This window comes from Cryptomeria japonica, chromosome 4 (genome assembly GCF_030272615.1).
Source record: "Cryptomeria japonica chromosome 4, Sugi_1.0, whole genome shotgun sequence".
Taxonomy (NCBI): Eukaryota; Viridiplantae; Streptophyta; class Pinopsida; order Cupressales; family Cupressaceae; genus Cryptomeria; species Cryptomeria japonica.
The window spans coordinates 150,465,859-150,481,739 of record NC_081408.1 but is presented as its reverse complement, the minus strand read 5'-3'; the positions used below and the strand labels follow the sequence as shown (position 1 = coordinate 150,481,739).

At 34.3% G+C, this 15,881-nt stretch overlaps 1 protein-coding gene across 1 annotated transcript; it reads right to left on the bottom strand.

Moving 5' to 3' along the window:
• Nucleotides 1-4,511: 4,511 nt before the first annotated feature.
• On the bottom strand, nt 4,512-15,215 carry LOC131037792 (putative disease resistance protein At5g47280). Its single transcript, XM_057969982.2, has 5 exons — nt 14,398-15,215; nt 7,188-7,597; nt 6,348-6,703; nt 6,052-6,263; nt 4,512-5,590 (listed from the first exon to the last, which is right to left on the bottom strand). The coding sequence occupies exons 1-5, from the start codon at nt 15,074-15,076 to the stop codon at nt 4,839-4,841; spliced, it is 2,409 nt and encodes an 802-aa protein (XP_057825965.2). The 5' UTR covers nt 15,077-15,215; the 3' UTR covers nt 4,512-4,838.
• Between the last annotated feature and the right edge of the window lie 666 nt (nt 15,216-15,881).

Sequence of the window (15,881 nt, the reverse complement as noted above, 5' to 3'; positions counted from 1 at the left end):
TTGTTTTTTCCATTATTGTTTTTGTTTTGTTTTGTATCCTTGTATGCGATTGTATTAGTTAAGATCATAAACTCAAGGGCTTGTTCCCTCAAATTTAGTGATGTCTTATCTCTTCGTAACCTTTCTCCTAGTTGCTCAAATATCTCTCTTTTTTTAACTTTATCATGAGTATGTGCGTAGGCCCATACTCTTATTAAAGTGGGGGTTAAATGTAGGACCATAAACTATAACCCTTCATAATTTTAAACTAATTTTTTGTGTCATTTCCTTGGTGTGTTACCTCCTAACTCTCCCCAAGTGTTATTTTAGCCTAAATACTATAAAACTGAAGTCATTTGATTATATGGTAATCTTAACCCCTCTCTTGGGACCAAACACACTTGTTTTACACTTGATTCACCTTTATTTTGGATGGAAAAGTGAATTTGGGTGCCCTTTTGCCTTTTCTTTGAAAAGGGCATTCGGGCACCCTTGTACCCCTAATATGGGCCCAAATTTGGATATGTTAGTGCTTGATTCCTGCAAGTTAGTTCTTGATCCTAATACATCAATATGATTATTGGAGGTCAACCTAATTTATGAAATAACTTGATAAACCTACATGAGAGCTTCCTTATTCATTCATTTTCATCCCCAAGCATTCCAATTACAAGTATATTATAAGATATAAAAAAGAAGGCATTTCATCCTACCATATTCTTCAAGCATTCTTTAGATCTAAGCATGTCATGGAGCAACAAGTTAAAACAATCTTCATGAAGGCATGTGTTTATGACTAATTCATTTAAATGTCTTCTCATGTCATGTCATAATATTACATTAACAATTATGATCACATTCAAAGAGTATTGCATCATCAACCATCGTCAATTATATCAGGCTTGAGGTATAATATTCAACATTCTACTCTAGATATTTTCTTTCAATTTATCTATTTCATTCAAGGGTTATTAATTCAAACTCGAGGTTTGACCTAGGAAAACCCTCATAAAACTATACCATTTTTCTCTTTTGTATGTGCAGGTGGTAGGATCTTGAGACAAGATATACAGATTTGGGAAGAGCAGATAAAAGACACATGGAGCCAACTTATGCAAAGGAAGAAAGTGGAGAACATGGTTCCCCAAGATCCATTATCTAACACTTTTCCAACAAAACTTTGAGGAGTGTCATGATCCCAAAATTATCTTAGTTATCCACAATCATGCTCCTCAACAAGGATGCCCACACACTATTCTGCCCCACATTTGAGTCCAAATTTTAGACATAGGTTCCTCTTTGCTTCTTATTTCTAGATTTTTACATTATATTTGCATATCAGATTTGAGGCTATTCATATATGTTGATAATTTTCTTTAACTCTAGATCTTCCATTTAATTCATATCATTCCATAGCTCATTTTGAACTCAACCAAAGAAGGAAAAAAATTGAATTATCTTTCAACACTTTTCATGTTGTTAAGGTTGAATCTATTGAGTGCATCCCTTTTTATTTTAATGCCAATTTGAAGAGGGTTAATTCCTTGTTTACAAAGCTGAACTAGTAAATCTTATTTCCAAACATTACAATAGTTGTGCCCAATTTTTTTTGTACATTCAATGGAGGAGAGTTCTATTTTATTGGTAAAATTCAAACCTATAGAGATGAAATAAATTAGTTAATTTTCACCTTAAAGTGGAGCACTTAGGAAAGAGTTAAGGGTAGCCTTTTATTTTCTAACATATATCTTTTGCAGTTAACTAAGTAGGGAGTTTTGGATAGTGAAGGGAAATACTTTTTGGGGTACGTGAGTGGGAGATAGTGGGGAGGGGAAGAGAGAGGGGAGTTCTATATTTTCCTGGAGTGAATTTTGATATCTTGGGTGTTATACATTAGACTTGGGTACTTGGGAGGGAAGATGGTGTCACTTGAGTTGTGTTAGAAATGAGACCTCATGAAGTGCTACTTTGGATGCCTTTTTTGCACCTATCGAGATGCATATTATTTCATAAACAACCAATGGTTTCTCCTTACATGAATGTTTATAAATTGGAGCTTCAAGATATTGGAAATGAAGATAAGAGATTGGAATAGAAATAAATATTTGTAAGAAAGAGATAGAGAGTTGGATGTCTTGATATTTTTCATTGGTACATTATTGTTGTCAGATTTGAGGCAAAAAGAAGAATGGAAGTATGATTTTATTATAATCTTTATTTAAAGTTAATACATGTTATATCTCTTTTCTTTGCAAAGTTTTTTCCCCACAATTTTTTGGCAAGTAAATCCTTTGTTACATATTGGAATATTAGTGTTTTATAATTTTCCAAATTTCTAATTTAAATCCATTTAATATCTTCATGCTAGTCAAATATTATGAACACTTAATTTTATATTTTCACACAATTTTCATGTTTCTATATTGTTGTAAATCAAGCCTCGCATTTCACCCAATTGGTATCATAATTGAATGTTAAATAATAGTTAGATATTACTATTTCTTGATAGAAAAATCCATTCAAATAATTATGCGAAAAGTAATTTTTTTTTTGAGGGGGTTAAAAGACCATAAACCTATAATTATATTAATATAAATTTACAAAATTACATAAATTTATACATTAATACTCCATAATAAGATATCATTTGGAAGTAGGGTCTGTTATGACAACCCAATCCTCACACAATATGAGCATCCCAGATCAAAAAATCATAAGTCGGCGAGTGACCGTCGAGTAAAACAGTCTATTGACAAACTAGCTAACTGACCGAACCAAAAAATTATACTTTCATTTTCTCGATATAAACAGAGAGGTAGTAACCATCCCTCTTGACTTTGTAAACCGAGAATACATATTTGTTTCTACATAATATTATCATTATAGTTCGGCTCGGCCTGGAATTTGACGACGAGACTGTAGCAACATTCCCCTTCAATACATAACATTCATTTTCAAAAAGAATTATGATGACAACATTTGAAAACCATTATACTTTCAGTCCACAATCTCCATGCTCGCAACAAAGATGGGAGTTATCTTTCCTGCAACTTCTTTTGGGTCTCCCACAACTTCTATATTGAATGCTTAGTCTTCAACAATTTCTCCATTTCCCTAGACATTATAGACAAGGTGGTACAGGCAGACTGGAGCATGCTTTTGGTGGGTAGTAAGCAGAATGAAGGCCTGATAGGTCTCAGTTACTTTGTTGCAAATCTTTATCAAGCTCCATGTCTTCTTTGGCAAGTTTTAATCAGGCCCTTTCAACGGAATAGAACCCCAATTAATGCTTCCCCTAAGAAAACGTCATACTTGGATGGTAGCATTGAGGGTATTACCAAGAAACAATCTATCATTCACATAATTGACTGCAAGGTCTACCACTAGGGCATGCAACTTGAGGAGGTTGAGGAGATCCATAGAATTTGACAGAAATATGTTGGTAACATGGGGTGGGATACAAAAGGTATGGGAAGGTATCCAAAATCGGATGGCTTAAATCACACATGCTAAGTTTTGATTTCTACACTTTAAAGTGTTAAATATGTTGCTTAATGTGTGTGGTTTGAGGTTGGCGATCCAAAACATGATTTTCTATAACACATCTTATACCCACTTAACCTTAGAACATTGAATTGTAAAGATTCTACTAAACATTACCAAGAAAAATTCCCTAGACTCTAGAAAGTCACCCCGTGAAATAGGCAGAGAGATGCGCTTATGGACTGGGGAGATATGAACATGGTGGTCCTATGCAATCACTTGTTGAGATTAGTGACTTAAGCTTTAGCAACATGTGTTGTCTTATTTACAATTGAAAATAAGAATTAAGGATAATTTAGAATATTCTTCTATTGTAATAGAGTTCGTACTATCTATGGATTGAAAATATGCTAGTGAAAAATAGGGAGGTAATTTAAAACTATTTAAATAGTGTATAGTAAAAATATGCTAAATGGTTTCAAATATTTCTTTCCCCATCCTTTTACATTTCCCTTGAAAGTTTTTCTATTGTTTTTCTATCATTCACATAAATAAATATTCATATTTGAATAAAATACTTTTCTTAAATTCTTATAATTAATAAAAACTAAATTTTAAATAATTAGTCTCACCAAAAAGTCATATATTTATTTTGACAAATAAATGTCTTATATTATTTTGTATAAATATTTATGTTACACATTAATTAAAAAATGAGTGTAAGAACTCAATGCATTGAAAATACAACAAAACCAATTCTCATGAAAAAAAATATTGATAAATAGAATAAATTACTCACATAGAACCATTCCCTAAGTGTTAAGATATTTCATAAAAAGATTTTTTGATACTAAGATACTACTTGTTATATGTAGTGATGTATAATTGCCTTTAATCAAAACTAATTGAAAAGTACCTAAACATAAAAGATACTACCTCATAATAATATGCTGCAACTTATTAAAAAATATAATTTTATTAAATAATTATTTTTTTCCTAACCAATTAAAATTAAATTTTAATCACCATCAAAAGAATTAGAATTACCAAACATTGTAAAATCCATGTAATTTGTATGGATGTCAATACATATAAATAGGAAACAATGATTCTCCAATCCACTGCCAAAAGTAACTGAAAATACATTCGATTTCAAAAGTAACTGATCGTATTTTCGGTGGCTTCTTCTATATGCTATAGCCGACCTTATTGAAAGAATAAAATAGTTGATACCACATCTACTAGGCCTATTTTGTGGTGCACTTGCATACACCTAAAACTTTATTTGCTAGGTAAGAAATGCATTTGAAGTGTTAGAATTGTGCAGAGATCTCAATCATGAAGCCAATCCAAATTAAACTCTGCTTCTACAATCTCTACTTCAAGGCCCGCAACCACTGCTTTCCAATCTCCTCATCACAGACGACACGTTTCAACGAACCTAACCCACAAACGGTTCTAGGTAGCTTCCTCAAACGAGAACACTCCCTCATGTCAAATTCACTCAATTTCCCCAATTTTCCTATTTCCTCTGGAAGTTTTTTCAAACCCTCACATACTGATATGTCCAGATATTCCAGCCACACGAGATTTCCAATTGAGGAAGGAAGTTCTTTAAGGCCTGGTAATGCCGATAGCCTTAACACTCTTAGACAGCTCATATTCCCAATATTAGAGGGTAGATTCTGAATAAGATGACAATTTGTAACAGACAGCATCTCAATGGATTGCATATGGCAGATTCCAGAAGGCAATACCTCCAGATCACTGCAGTGATCCAGATTAAAATCTTGCAGCTTGATATTGTTCAATGTCCAGGTACTTTCAAACCCTTCACATAAGCTTAAAGAGAGCTTCTCTATGTTTTGTATTGCTTTCTTCTGTATTTCAACCGATGGTGCAATCAACCTCTCCAAGAGAAGAACTTTTAACTGAGTGAGTGAAGATAAGGCATCTATTCCTTTCAATGTGGCCCTTTTTGAACCATAATTGAATACCATGAGAATTTTTAGTTTTTTCATGGATTTCAAAAATGGGGGAAGAAAGTATTCTCTTGAAGCAAATATTATCACCATAACCTCTGCCTCTGGAAAAATCATTTCATCCCACTGAGTTTCATTCATAGGACCTGCACGAAAGCATCACAAATGAAATCCAATTAGGGCATTTTAGGTTGGAATAGGAATACTTATTTCTAGGTTAGTTTTCTACCATATTGCTGTCGAAACAGGGAGAATGGAAAATGTACATCAACAGAAACGCCAAACAACTAGTTAGAAGATGACACCAGTTATGTTACATGATCTTATGTATGAGAAAGCCAGACAAATGTAATAATAAATCTAGAAATGCAGAATACTTTGCATTGTTTCTTGAGCCAACAGAGTACATAAATGACTATATATAACAAATGTTTTAGAACATAAAAGGAATGATGGTTCAATAGTTTATGTGGGTGGCCTAGAGAAATATATATCTAGGCTTCTTTGAAGGTTGAATGAAATGTAAATTAAGTAGCATGGAGTAATCATTATGTGCTTAACAATATTGTGACGATTTATATGTGAAGAACCCTTTTCAATAACCCACCTGTGTGAATAGAAACAATTTGAGCATCAAATGTTTTATTAGTATGCAATTTCCATTTCTGTGGTAAACTACTCTCCTTCCTAGGCATAAATAACCTTTTACTATGGACTGCACTGTCTCTGAATCCCAAGTACAAGGCTAAGTCTCGTATTACATCATGCTGAAAAAAGTACAGCTCCGAGGCATTTCCATAAGAGATGGCTGCCTGATTCCTGCTCAGAACAACCAACAATTCAGTTCAATGCTTAAATAAATGATAACAAGAAGTGTACGTATACAAGATTAGAGAAGTTCACCTTGGATTGCTAATTAAATTCAAAAGGTTTCTGCCTGCAAGTTCCAATAGGATGACAAAGGCATCTTGCCACTCTAATTTTCTAACATTAACCCAAATATCCAATAGTGTATCAGCACAGATTTTCTTGTCCTCTGGAAATGATCCTAAGTCTAGGAAACATTGTCTCACTATATCATCCAAGAAATCAATACTAGTCGCTAAGCATTCAAGCAAGCCTTCTCTGTGATAATCTGATATAGATTCTCCTCTGGAGAGCCTGCTCTTTGCCCTTTCCCAAGCCACTTGAGGTTCCCCATGCAAAGTGCTTCCAATCACCTTCAGAGCAAGTGGTAGGCCTCCACATTCTGCTTGCACCTGTAATTGATTTCGAGGAAATAAATTTGTCAGGAAGCCTTATAGGCCAGTAAGATTACATCAGAACATAATATTTGCGGATAACATAAAGCCAACCTCACAATGATCTGCAATTATATTCCAACATCTTTAACATGGTTATCGCAATCTCTTAGCTAATGTTTCGATCTTGGCTACATATTCCTTATATTTTGTAGGCCTAGGACAATGAAACGTGATGAGGTTTACATGTAATATGCAGATGTGGATGAATCTCTATTCTTTCATAATATGCCAATAGAGGCACATTCTCCAAGCCATGTGTTAGTTGTATAATTTTATATATAATATTTCCTCCATTCAATATGCTTGCTTTCACTGTGTGTAAAGCTAATTTATGCTTTACCCATTGAAAGTTTATAAAATATGTGAAAAGAATGATTAAACCTAGAAACTGCATTCATCCAATTATATAAAACCCAATGGTTTAGAAAAAAAAAATTACCTCCTTTACTAGATTTGCATCTGCAGTTGCTGGAATTGTTGTCTGTCCAAAAGCCCAGAAGCAGAAAAGGGACAAAGCATCTCCTTGGCTCAACAATGGTAATTGATACAGTTTAGTACAGGTTTTTTGGGGGATAATAGAAATGTCTCTTGTTGTTATGAGGGTCTTGTATCCTCTGCCTTCGAATAGTAATTTATCCAGACTTGATCTGGACCAAACATCATCCAGTATCACTAGAATTGGCTTCTCTTGTTTAAGAAGTTGTTGCTGCAGCTGTCTTTGCCCATCCTCAACATTCTGAAACTCAGGTTTCTTCTTTTCAAAAAGTTTTTCCCACATGGTCTCTAATATTCCTTTGAGGTTTGGGCTTTGTGAAATAGTGATGAAAAGCACCTTATTCCTGAAGTAATCTAATATCCAAATCAAACAAGTGCCTTTTAGATGGTGAATTCCAGAATGCCAAATAAACCAATAATTAACACTGAAGAAATAAATAATTTAAATACATATTAGATAGCCAGAGTACCAGTACATGTGAACTACACAATACTCCACTATGAATTCTCAACCCCACAAAAGTAATTTACTACTAAGTAGTGAAGGGACATGCACTATACAAAATCCCTGCCTTCTACCTTATCCAGAATACCTAACATAGTCAGAGTATATAAGATAATTACCAATACCATGGCTGTCACAACTTCAGGTTCAACTATAACTAAGAGAATGAGTAGCTTTAGACATAAAACTTTTGTGTGTACATAGAACTTTTAGACCATAGAAGATGATTGGCACTATGCTTCTATGGCCAATTTATGTGTTCTCTTTCCTGAAGGCCACATATTAGATAAATTTCATGATAAGAAAAACTAGTAGTTTCTATGTATCTAGACAATGCAGATATGATGTAACTATCTATGTATTTAGTTTCCTTTCTTTCTACACAATGTAGATATGACGCAGTTATATTTGTGTTTTGATTGGAGATTTACATTCCTGTAAGTTTTGCAAGGAGCTGCTTGCTTATATATAGACAGACGACGCAGTCTATTTCTTGTTGTATATTTCAACTTGAATATGGGAGGAAAGCTGTTATGAGTCATGTTAGTATAACTGAAGGAGGAAGCTGGTTGATTTTGTTTGCCAATTTTGTAAGACTTGATGGATTTTATTTTTGGTAAATTTTCTTTTCTGCTATTAAATCAGGATATTACCTTTCCGTATTTTAGACACATCTTTTGACTGAGAAATACATTTGCAATATAACATTTTTATTGGAATGCTAGAAAGAAGAATTAGAAATGGTAAGCAATAATGTGATGTTGTGAAAACTCAAAAGGGTTAAAAACAACTAGAAATTTGGCAATATGAATGAAGGGGTTTTGTTTTTACAGTTTGACAGGGATTCTTTTTCTAAGGCAATGTTGATGATGTTGGGTGCTGAGATTGTTAGACATGGGTGTCTTTAATATGAATAAACTTTGTGTGATACAGTTTTTATTAGTTCTTGTTTATGGAACTATAGCAAAGGGCGCTGACTATATTTTGATTTTCTGTATATTATATCATTTATGCTGAACCTATAGCATTTTTGCTTTGTTTTGTATCCAGTGTTAATCTAAAGTATAACTGTAACTAAAAGATCAACCTTGAGGTGCTTGATGACATTGAAGCACTACTTATAATGTTTCTTCAGACCTTATGGGTAAAAAGAAGCGTTAGAATCCCATCATTATGACTATGTGATCCTTCCAAAATTTCCAAAACTTTTTCAATAAAATATTCTTGTTCTTGTCCTCTTATCATGCATTAATTCACATGTGAAACCTTTAGGCAGGTTTTCGGGACATTTTGTCATCTAGTTTGTGACTTATAAGTTTATAACTAGTAGATGAAGATTTGTTAATTGATACATTTTATCAAACAATTCACGGTTTTTGGCTCTGTTCTCCACGTTTTGCATTCATCTCTGCTGCAACATTTCCAACTCCAGTATCTAACAAAAATCCTCCATTAATTATGTTTTGATGGATGTCCCCGGCCTGCTCCAAAGTGTCCATTTTAGCACAGATAGGGGTGACTGTTGGCAAAGGGTGTAGAAACTATTTTTTGGCTGCTCATAAGGGCATGAGAAAATCAACAAACGTCATAAAATTCACTTCATACCTTCCAGTTGTATTTGTATGAAGTTTATTAAGTGTTTTCAACAATTCCATTTGTCATCTCCAGCAGTCACTGCATTCTACCTAACCATAATTCTTTGGGACATTTTGTCAAATCCTTTGCGCACCTTTGTTGTAGGTGCTCATTTTGTGAAGGATTTTGTCAAACAATTTAAGCGCCTTTCCTGGCTGGTTACAACACAAGCATCTAGCAAATTTTCTCTTTAAATTATGCTTTTATATAACATTTTTCCTTGTTTAAAGCTTCTAATTTGTCATAGGTTTTGGGGACGTGTGCGAAAGTTGAAAAATTTGACTTTACTATTGCCGATTGCATTTCCTTGGAGTTTTCTAAAGCCCTTTCAGCAAATCTATTTTGTATACATCCTGCAATGAATGCAGTCCAGAAGACCACATTTCTCCGAGACATTTTATAAAAGAGTCTATGGGCTATATTGATGCAGAAACCCAAATATTCACTTTGTAAGAAACTTGGGCATACTGATGAGAATTGCAATAAGGACAAATTCCCATGTTGTTTTTGCAAGAAATATGGACATCATGAACAAACTTGCATCAAAAATAATAACCATGAGTTGCAATAATTACTCAAGATGCATAAGATTAATGATCCTTCTTCATCAAGTTCATCTCCTACCAGACATGAGGATCGATTTCGTGATCTCAAAGGAAAGGGTTATACCTTGATTACCACTCATATACTTAGGAACATTGGCTAGATTCTTGATTCAAGTGCATTAGTACACATTTCCAATTTAGCTGACAACATGATTCCAAGTTCTCTAGGTCCTCCACCATATCATGGCATCTTGATTACAAGCAATCAGTGTGTGCAAGTTGCTTTCATAGGTGACGTTGACCTAGTTGTTGTAGTTGTGTCTAATGTCTTTCATGTTTCTATGGTAGCACATAGTCTACTTTAAGTTTACCATATTAAATAGGATGCTAACCAAATTGCATTCACTCAAGATGCAACTTACATTTATAATGCAAATGGCAATATTCTTGCAATGGGTACAGCTGATCATATACATAGGCTCTATACCTTTGAATTCATTAAGGATGATGATGATTCTTACATTCCTCAGACTACTCCATCTAGTATGAGGACTAATGGAGTTCCTCCAACTGGTTTTGTTGATCTTCTCATGACTCGTTAATTTCAAATTACATCAGAATTGACTTTTGACATGGATTCTAGGACTTAAACATAACAAGAGTTATTTGGTTCTTCAGACTTGTGGTTTCAAGATGGTTTCATTTCACGCCTTACAATCTTGGCCTCTCATTCCTCTACTTTAGATTTGAAGGATATGATTGAGGAGTTATCTCTTCTCTTTGTACTTTTTTCATTGGCTAATGATCTTGTGTGTCCTTCATTTTTTGTTTCATGCTCGATTGAGGATTTTCTAGTAGTCTTGATGAGACATTTGTGGAGGCATTTAACTTTACTTCTGATCTTTCATTGTCGAGACATTTTTGCTTTCATTGCATTATGGACATGAAGTTTATTCTACATGAACTATTGGAATTCTTTCTTCCAAAGGGGAGATATGTTGTTTGTCACCATTGGATTCTCTTTTGGCCTCAAACATAGTTTAGTGGTTTTGATGATACTTGATTCAGGGGGGGAGGGGAATGTTGCCTCTATATTTCCCTTTATTGGATGGGTGATTTTATTGTATTCTTGTGATGGATGTAGTTCCAAGGGGGTATTGATGTGAGATATCCATACATCACATGATCTATATTTGTCTATATCTTGCATATCTCTTTTTTTGAAAGTTTTGTTCCATGAGATTTTCTCCTTCTTTCCCATTCGTGAGAGATTAGTTTCATGATTAGTTGTTCATGGTTACCTAACATGGCTTAGTTGTCGTGACCCATATATTTCATCTTCATATTATTTTTACATCATTTGCATATTTTTTCTCCCTAAGTTTCACTGAATGGGGGATTTTGGTGTGAATAAAGATATTTCCCAGCTAGTTCTTGGTTAGCACCTATTTACACATAGCTTAGTTGTCACATGACACCATAATTTAATGTTATTCATGTTAGTTATCTTAGGTGTCATACTAGATAGAGATGAGTCAACATTATGCATTTAATTTTGTCACATGGTAGTTGTAATGACTCTCTCCTTACTTTCCTATATAAGCAAGTTCATTTGTACATTGTATCATATCAATTCATAATAAAGTTTTGTCTAGCATTTCACTTTGATCTCCATTTTTCATCATTGTTCAACTTGCAACATTCTCATGTGTGGTTGGATAGTTTCTTTGTTGATCCATAGAAGTGTGCACAACTTCTTGGGCTCATAATTTCTCCAACAATAGTTACTTCTTTTGAGTCATAATAAATTATCAATCACTTTACTGAAATATTATAATATTTGTTGATTCATTTTTATTCAACACATGAATACTTATACCTGTAATTTCTTTTGAATATATATGTAAGCTACCACCAATGGAATCCATCGATCATATAAAATTTACTTGCATATAATTTGTCATAAATTTCTTCTTTTGTGCTCTATTCCAATAAATATTTTTAGAATGGTTTCCCTTAAAATATCATTATGCATCTCCTCCTTATGAGAATAATTAATTTTTCTTTGTGAAAAATTTCAGCAAATAGATATCTCTCTAATCTTCAGATCTTCCTGCAATTTTTGTGTGACTTTTTTGACTAAGATTATTTTGTTCCATGCTCTCCTCTCAAGGAGAGGACCCAGTAGTTGAGCACTTTAACTTTGCACCTCTCAAAATTCTATATGGATATTTCAAATCACTTCCAATTTTTTACAACAACTTACTTAGCAAGTCCCCTACTTATAACTAAGGTTTTAGGGTCACATCATCAAATATGATACCACATCAAAATTCTTTTTGCTAAGATATCCAAAAAACAAATAGTGAGATCGATACATGTGTGCTGATGTGGCATCACATGATTCATTGCTTTTAAGTTCTTAGTGATACGTTTCATTCAATTATGGGTAGTCATCATAGCAATAAAAACTTAGAAGTCACAATTATCGGTGCAATGTTGTAAAAAATATTGGGTATCATGTCAACAAGTATGAGGATTAAATCAACAAATGCTATTAGAGTCATTGGAACATGCTCAACTATTGTGTCCTTTCCCCTAGATCTTCTCAATTTTGGCTTAAAATATTTTCCTTCTTTACTTTTCACTAACTTCAATCTTTTTGGGAGTTGTGCTTGTTTTCAAATGGCAAAATTTGGATCTTCTTCCAAATCTAATTCTCCACCAATCTTCTAGCTCTAGTACCACTTGTTAGAGGTGGATGAAAATAAACCAAACACAAAATATATAGAAAATAATAAACATATAATATCTTTCAAATTTCTCAAAGTGCTAGACCACTCAAATATTCATCAATCACTTTATTCTCTAATGAATTGATTACACAATTACATCATTCTTAAATTGTTAAGAGTTGTCTCAATATAGAAAAGTATTGAGATCATTCTAGAGATTTGAATAGCATAGAACATTGGAAGAGCTAACTAACAAATATTTAATATTTTTCCACTTCTAGAAACTACTTGAAACAATCATTTACTAATTTTTGTTATAAAACACAACCATATTACAACAAATTTAACGTTCAATCGAGAATAATTATAGAAGAAAAAATAGAAAAAGTAAAGGTCTTAAACGTTGTTTAGAATTAGGATGACAAAAATAAATAATAAAAAATGAAATTACATAACATTTAGAAGATTGATGCTATTAGATCAGTTAATGTCAATGTTGTATGCAAGCTTATGGATTTGATTGTGTAGAAGATTTTTTTATCATAAGCATTTCAAATCACACTTCATGATCCATCATACGATGAAAGAGAATTCAAATAGATGTAAGAAAATTGATCACAAATCACATTTGAATTGTTTTTAATGTAAAATACACAACTACATCAAAGACCAAGATAAAAAATAAAAGACAACCAAAACAAAAAGTAGAATAAAGATAAAAAAACCATTTATTACAAACACAATCAAAATAAAAAATAAAATAAAAAAAAGAAAAATTATTATACCGTAATATTTCTATTTATTATTTCCAAGAGAAATTCCTACAACCACAGCTCGCCGTTGTCAATTAAAAGTCTTCAGCTTTAAATTGACAGTTAAGGGAATTAGAACGTTCTCATTTTCGAACTCACTTTGCGGCTGGCTTTCCGTAACTATCGATCCTGTTGGTAGGCATCTTTTTATGAAAACCGTTTCATAAATTGTCGGTGGCAATTTAATGCCTGAAAGATTCATTCTAGAGTTTCATTTACCCTGTAGATTAGTTTGCATACAAGAAGATTTATCATACATGTATAGATCTACTGTGGTTTAGGAAATCTGTCTTTCACCCAGGCGACACCGACTCGAATTCAGGCAACAGAAATCTAGCAATTTGCCAAAATTTTATGGTTTTGGTTAAGATGCTGACATCGAAATCTTCTATGTTTGAATCTGTCTATCATATTGAGAGAGGCAAATAGGTTATTGGTTCTTTGCTCCGAAAATTTAATATTTCTGAGCTTCCTTCTATGGAGTTTATGCAAAACAATTCGTCTTGATCATTCTATTTTCATTTTGAAAGGGAAATATAAGTAATGGGTTAGAATAGTTCGGCTGGCTGAAGCGTTGGAGCTAAATCTTCAAACTACTTTCCCCCAAATTCCTTTGTCTCAGAAGCCCCTATACTACTACATAATTGCATATCTGGTCGTTATTGCACACAAACAACATCATGATATATCATTCATTAATGATGAAAGAAGATTTTAAGGTAGTATTAATTTCAATATTATGGTGAATAAAACAGAAAAAAAAGTGAAAAATACTTAAAAACCTTATGTTGGAAATGTTAATGTAGGCAGAGTGTGTAGTATCAGTGTACGTACCGATTTCTCCCCTCTGTTAATCACACATACAAACCTGGTCATAGAGCATAGAAAAATGTAGACAAGAACTGTTGGATGTGGAACTTACCTTTAATTTCAGAATCATTGGAGAGAGCCAATGCCAATGTAGTTTTGCCACCGCCTCCAATACACTGTAGTCCAACGACAGACACCTCTCTTTGGAACAAAATACCCTTCAATTCCGTAATAGATTTGTTCATTCCCACGTAAAACTGAGATTTACCAGGAACATTGTCATGATAAGAGTACGTGGATTCCTTCACCATTTCTGTGCGGTCAATTAAATTTGCTGATTCCATTTGTTGCAGCATCATGGTATTCTGGCACGGATCATTAGTGAGCATAGAAGCTTGTCTGAATATTGATTCCTTGAGCATGCTACGTGTATGTAAATACTGGATGTCTTGTGGATAGTAAACACTTTCCAGATCTGCCATGAGCCTTCTCATATGCAGTAATATGTGGGCAGGCATTAGTCCCATAAAATCATTGATCTCCTTTTCGAGCTCCAAGATTCGAGATGCATACCTATGATTCAGAGGCAGGTTAAATGGGCTTATATTCTCACACTCTTTTATCAATGAGGCTCCTTTTATCAGGGTCTTGAAAAACTCGTGAAAGGTTGCATTTTGTTGATCTGTGGGTAATTGCAAATCCTGTAAACAAATTTCTTGGATTGCTGGGCTTAGAGCCTTCAACAGGGCGTCTACTCTAATGCCCACAGACTTGCAGTTGAACATCTCCATAGCCTGATTCTTCAATGAAAACTATTACAAGAAGATAGCTTCTCCTCTGCACTGTTTAATTGCCTTTTTATATTTTAGACTTGTTAATGCCTCCTGATTGTTTCTTCCGCTTGGCTGGCCTAAGCCTGCAAATCTAGAATGTTTCATATTTAATTCATCAAAGTGATAAGGAAAGCAACATGACGTCCTCCTGACTCCACTTGGAGAGCACGCTAAAAGGAAAGAACAAGTCATGCTGAGAATCGTATACATATTGTGGCATGTTCACACCAAGGTCTCCATACATACACCGTATTTTGTTTTATATAACACTGTCTGACAGATTCTTGCTTGAGAAGCTTTGTAGGGAGGCGGTCCGCAGACCACCCCACCCCAACCGTACCGTATAGTATGAATTTTGTAGGGCCCACCGTGCTCCTTACTCCTGGCCACTTACCTCCTCATTACCGGGACGATCACTGACTCCACCGCCTCTGTCAGCCTTCCCGTCGGTCACCTCCCTACCTGTCGGCACCGGCCCTGCCGACACTGGCTCGAGCTACAGCTCTGACTACTGTTGCATTTGTTGTTGGCCTCCTTTCTGTCGGCCCAACCCCAACTTGACACGTCCCCTTCTACCACACGCAGACCCCAAGCCGCCATGCAGGCCCTTCCATGCAACCCCGCCATGTGGCCCTGCAAGTGCCACGTGGACTGTTCAGCTCGGCCACCTCATCATCTTTTGTACGACACGCAGACCTCACCGTACTGCCACGTCAAATTTTTCAGCCAATCAGATTCTGCCATGTGTCAGTCCATACAACAC

Bases quoted from the DNA above. Each gene is read 5' to 3' on its own strand.
- LOC131037792 (XM_057969982.2), bottom strand. From the start codon at position 15,076: ATGGAGATGTTCAACTGCAAGTCTGTGGGCATTAGAGTAGACGCCCTG. The intron at 7,598-14,397 runs GTAAGTTCCACA...TTTGGATATTAG, and splicing joins CAATGATTCTGAAATTAAAG to ATTACTTCAGGAATAAGGTG. The intron at 6,704-7,187 runs GTAATTTTTTTT...AATCAATTACAG, and splicing joins ATGCAAATCTAGTAAAGGAG to GTGCAAGCAGAATGTGGAGG.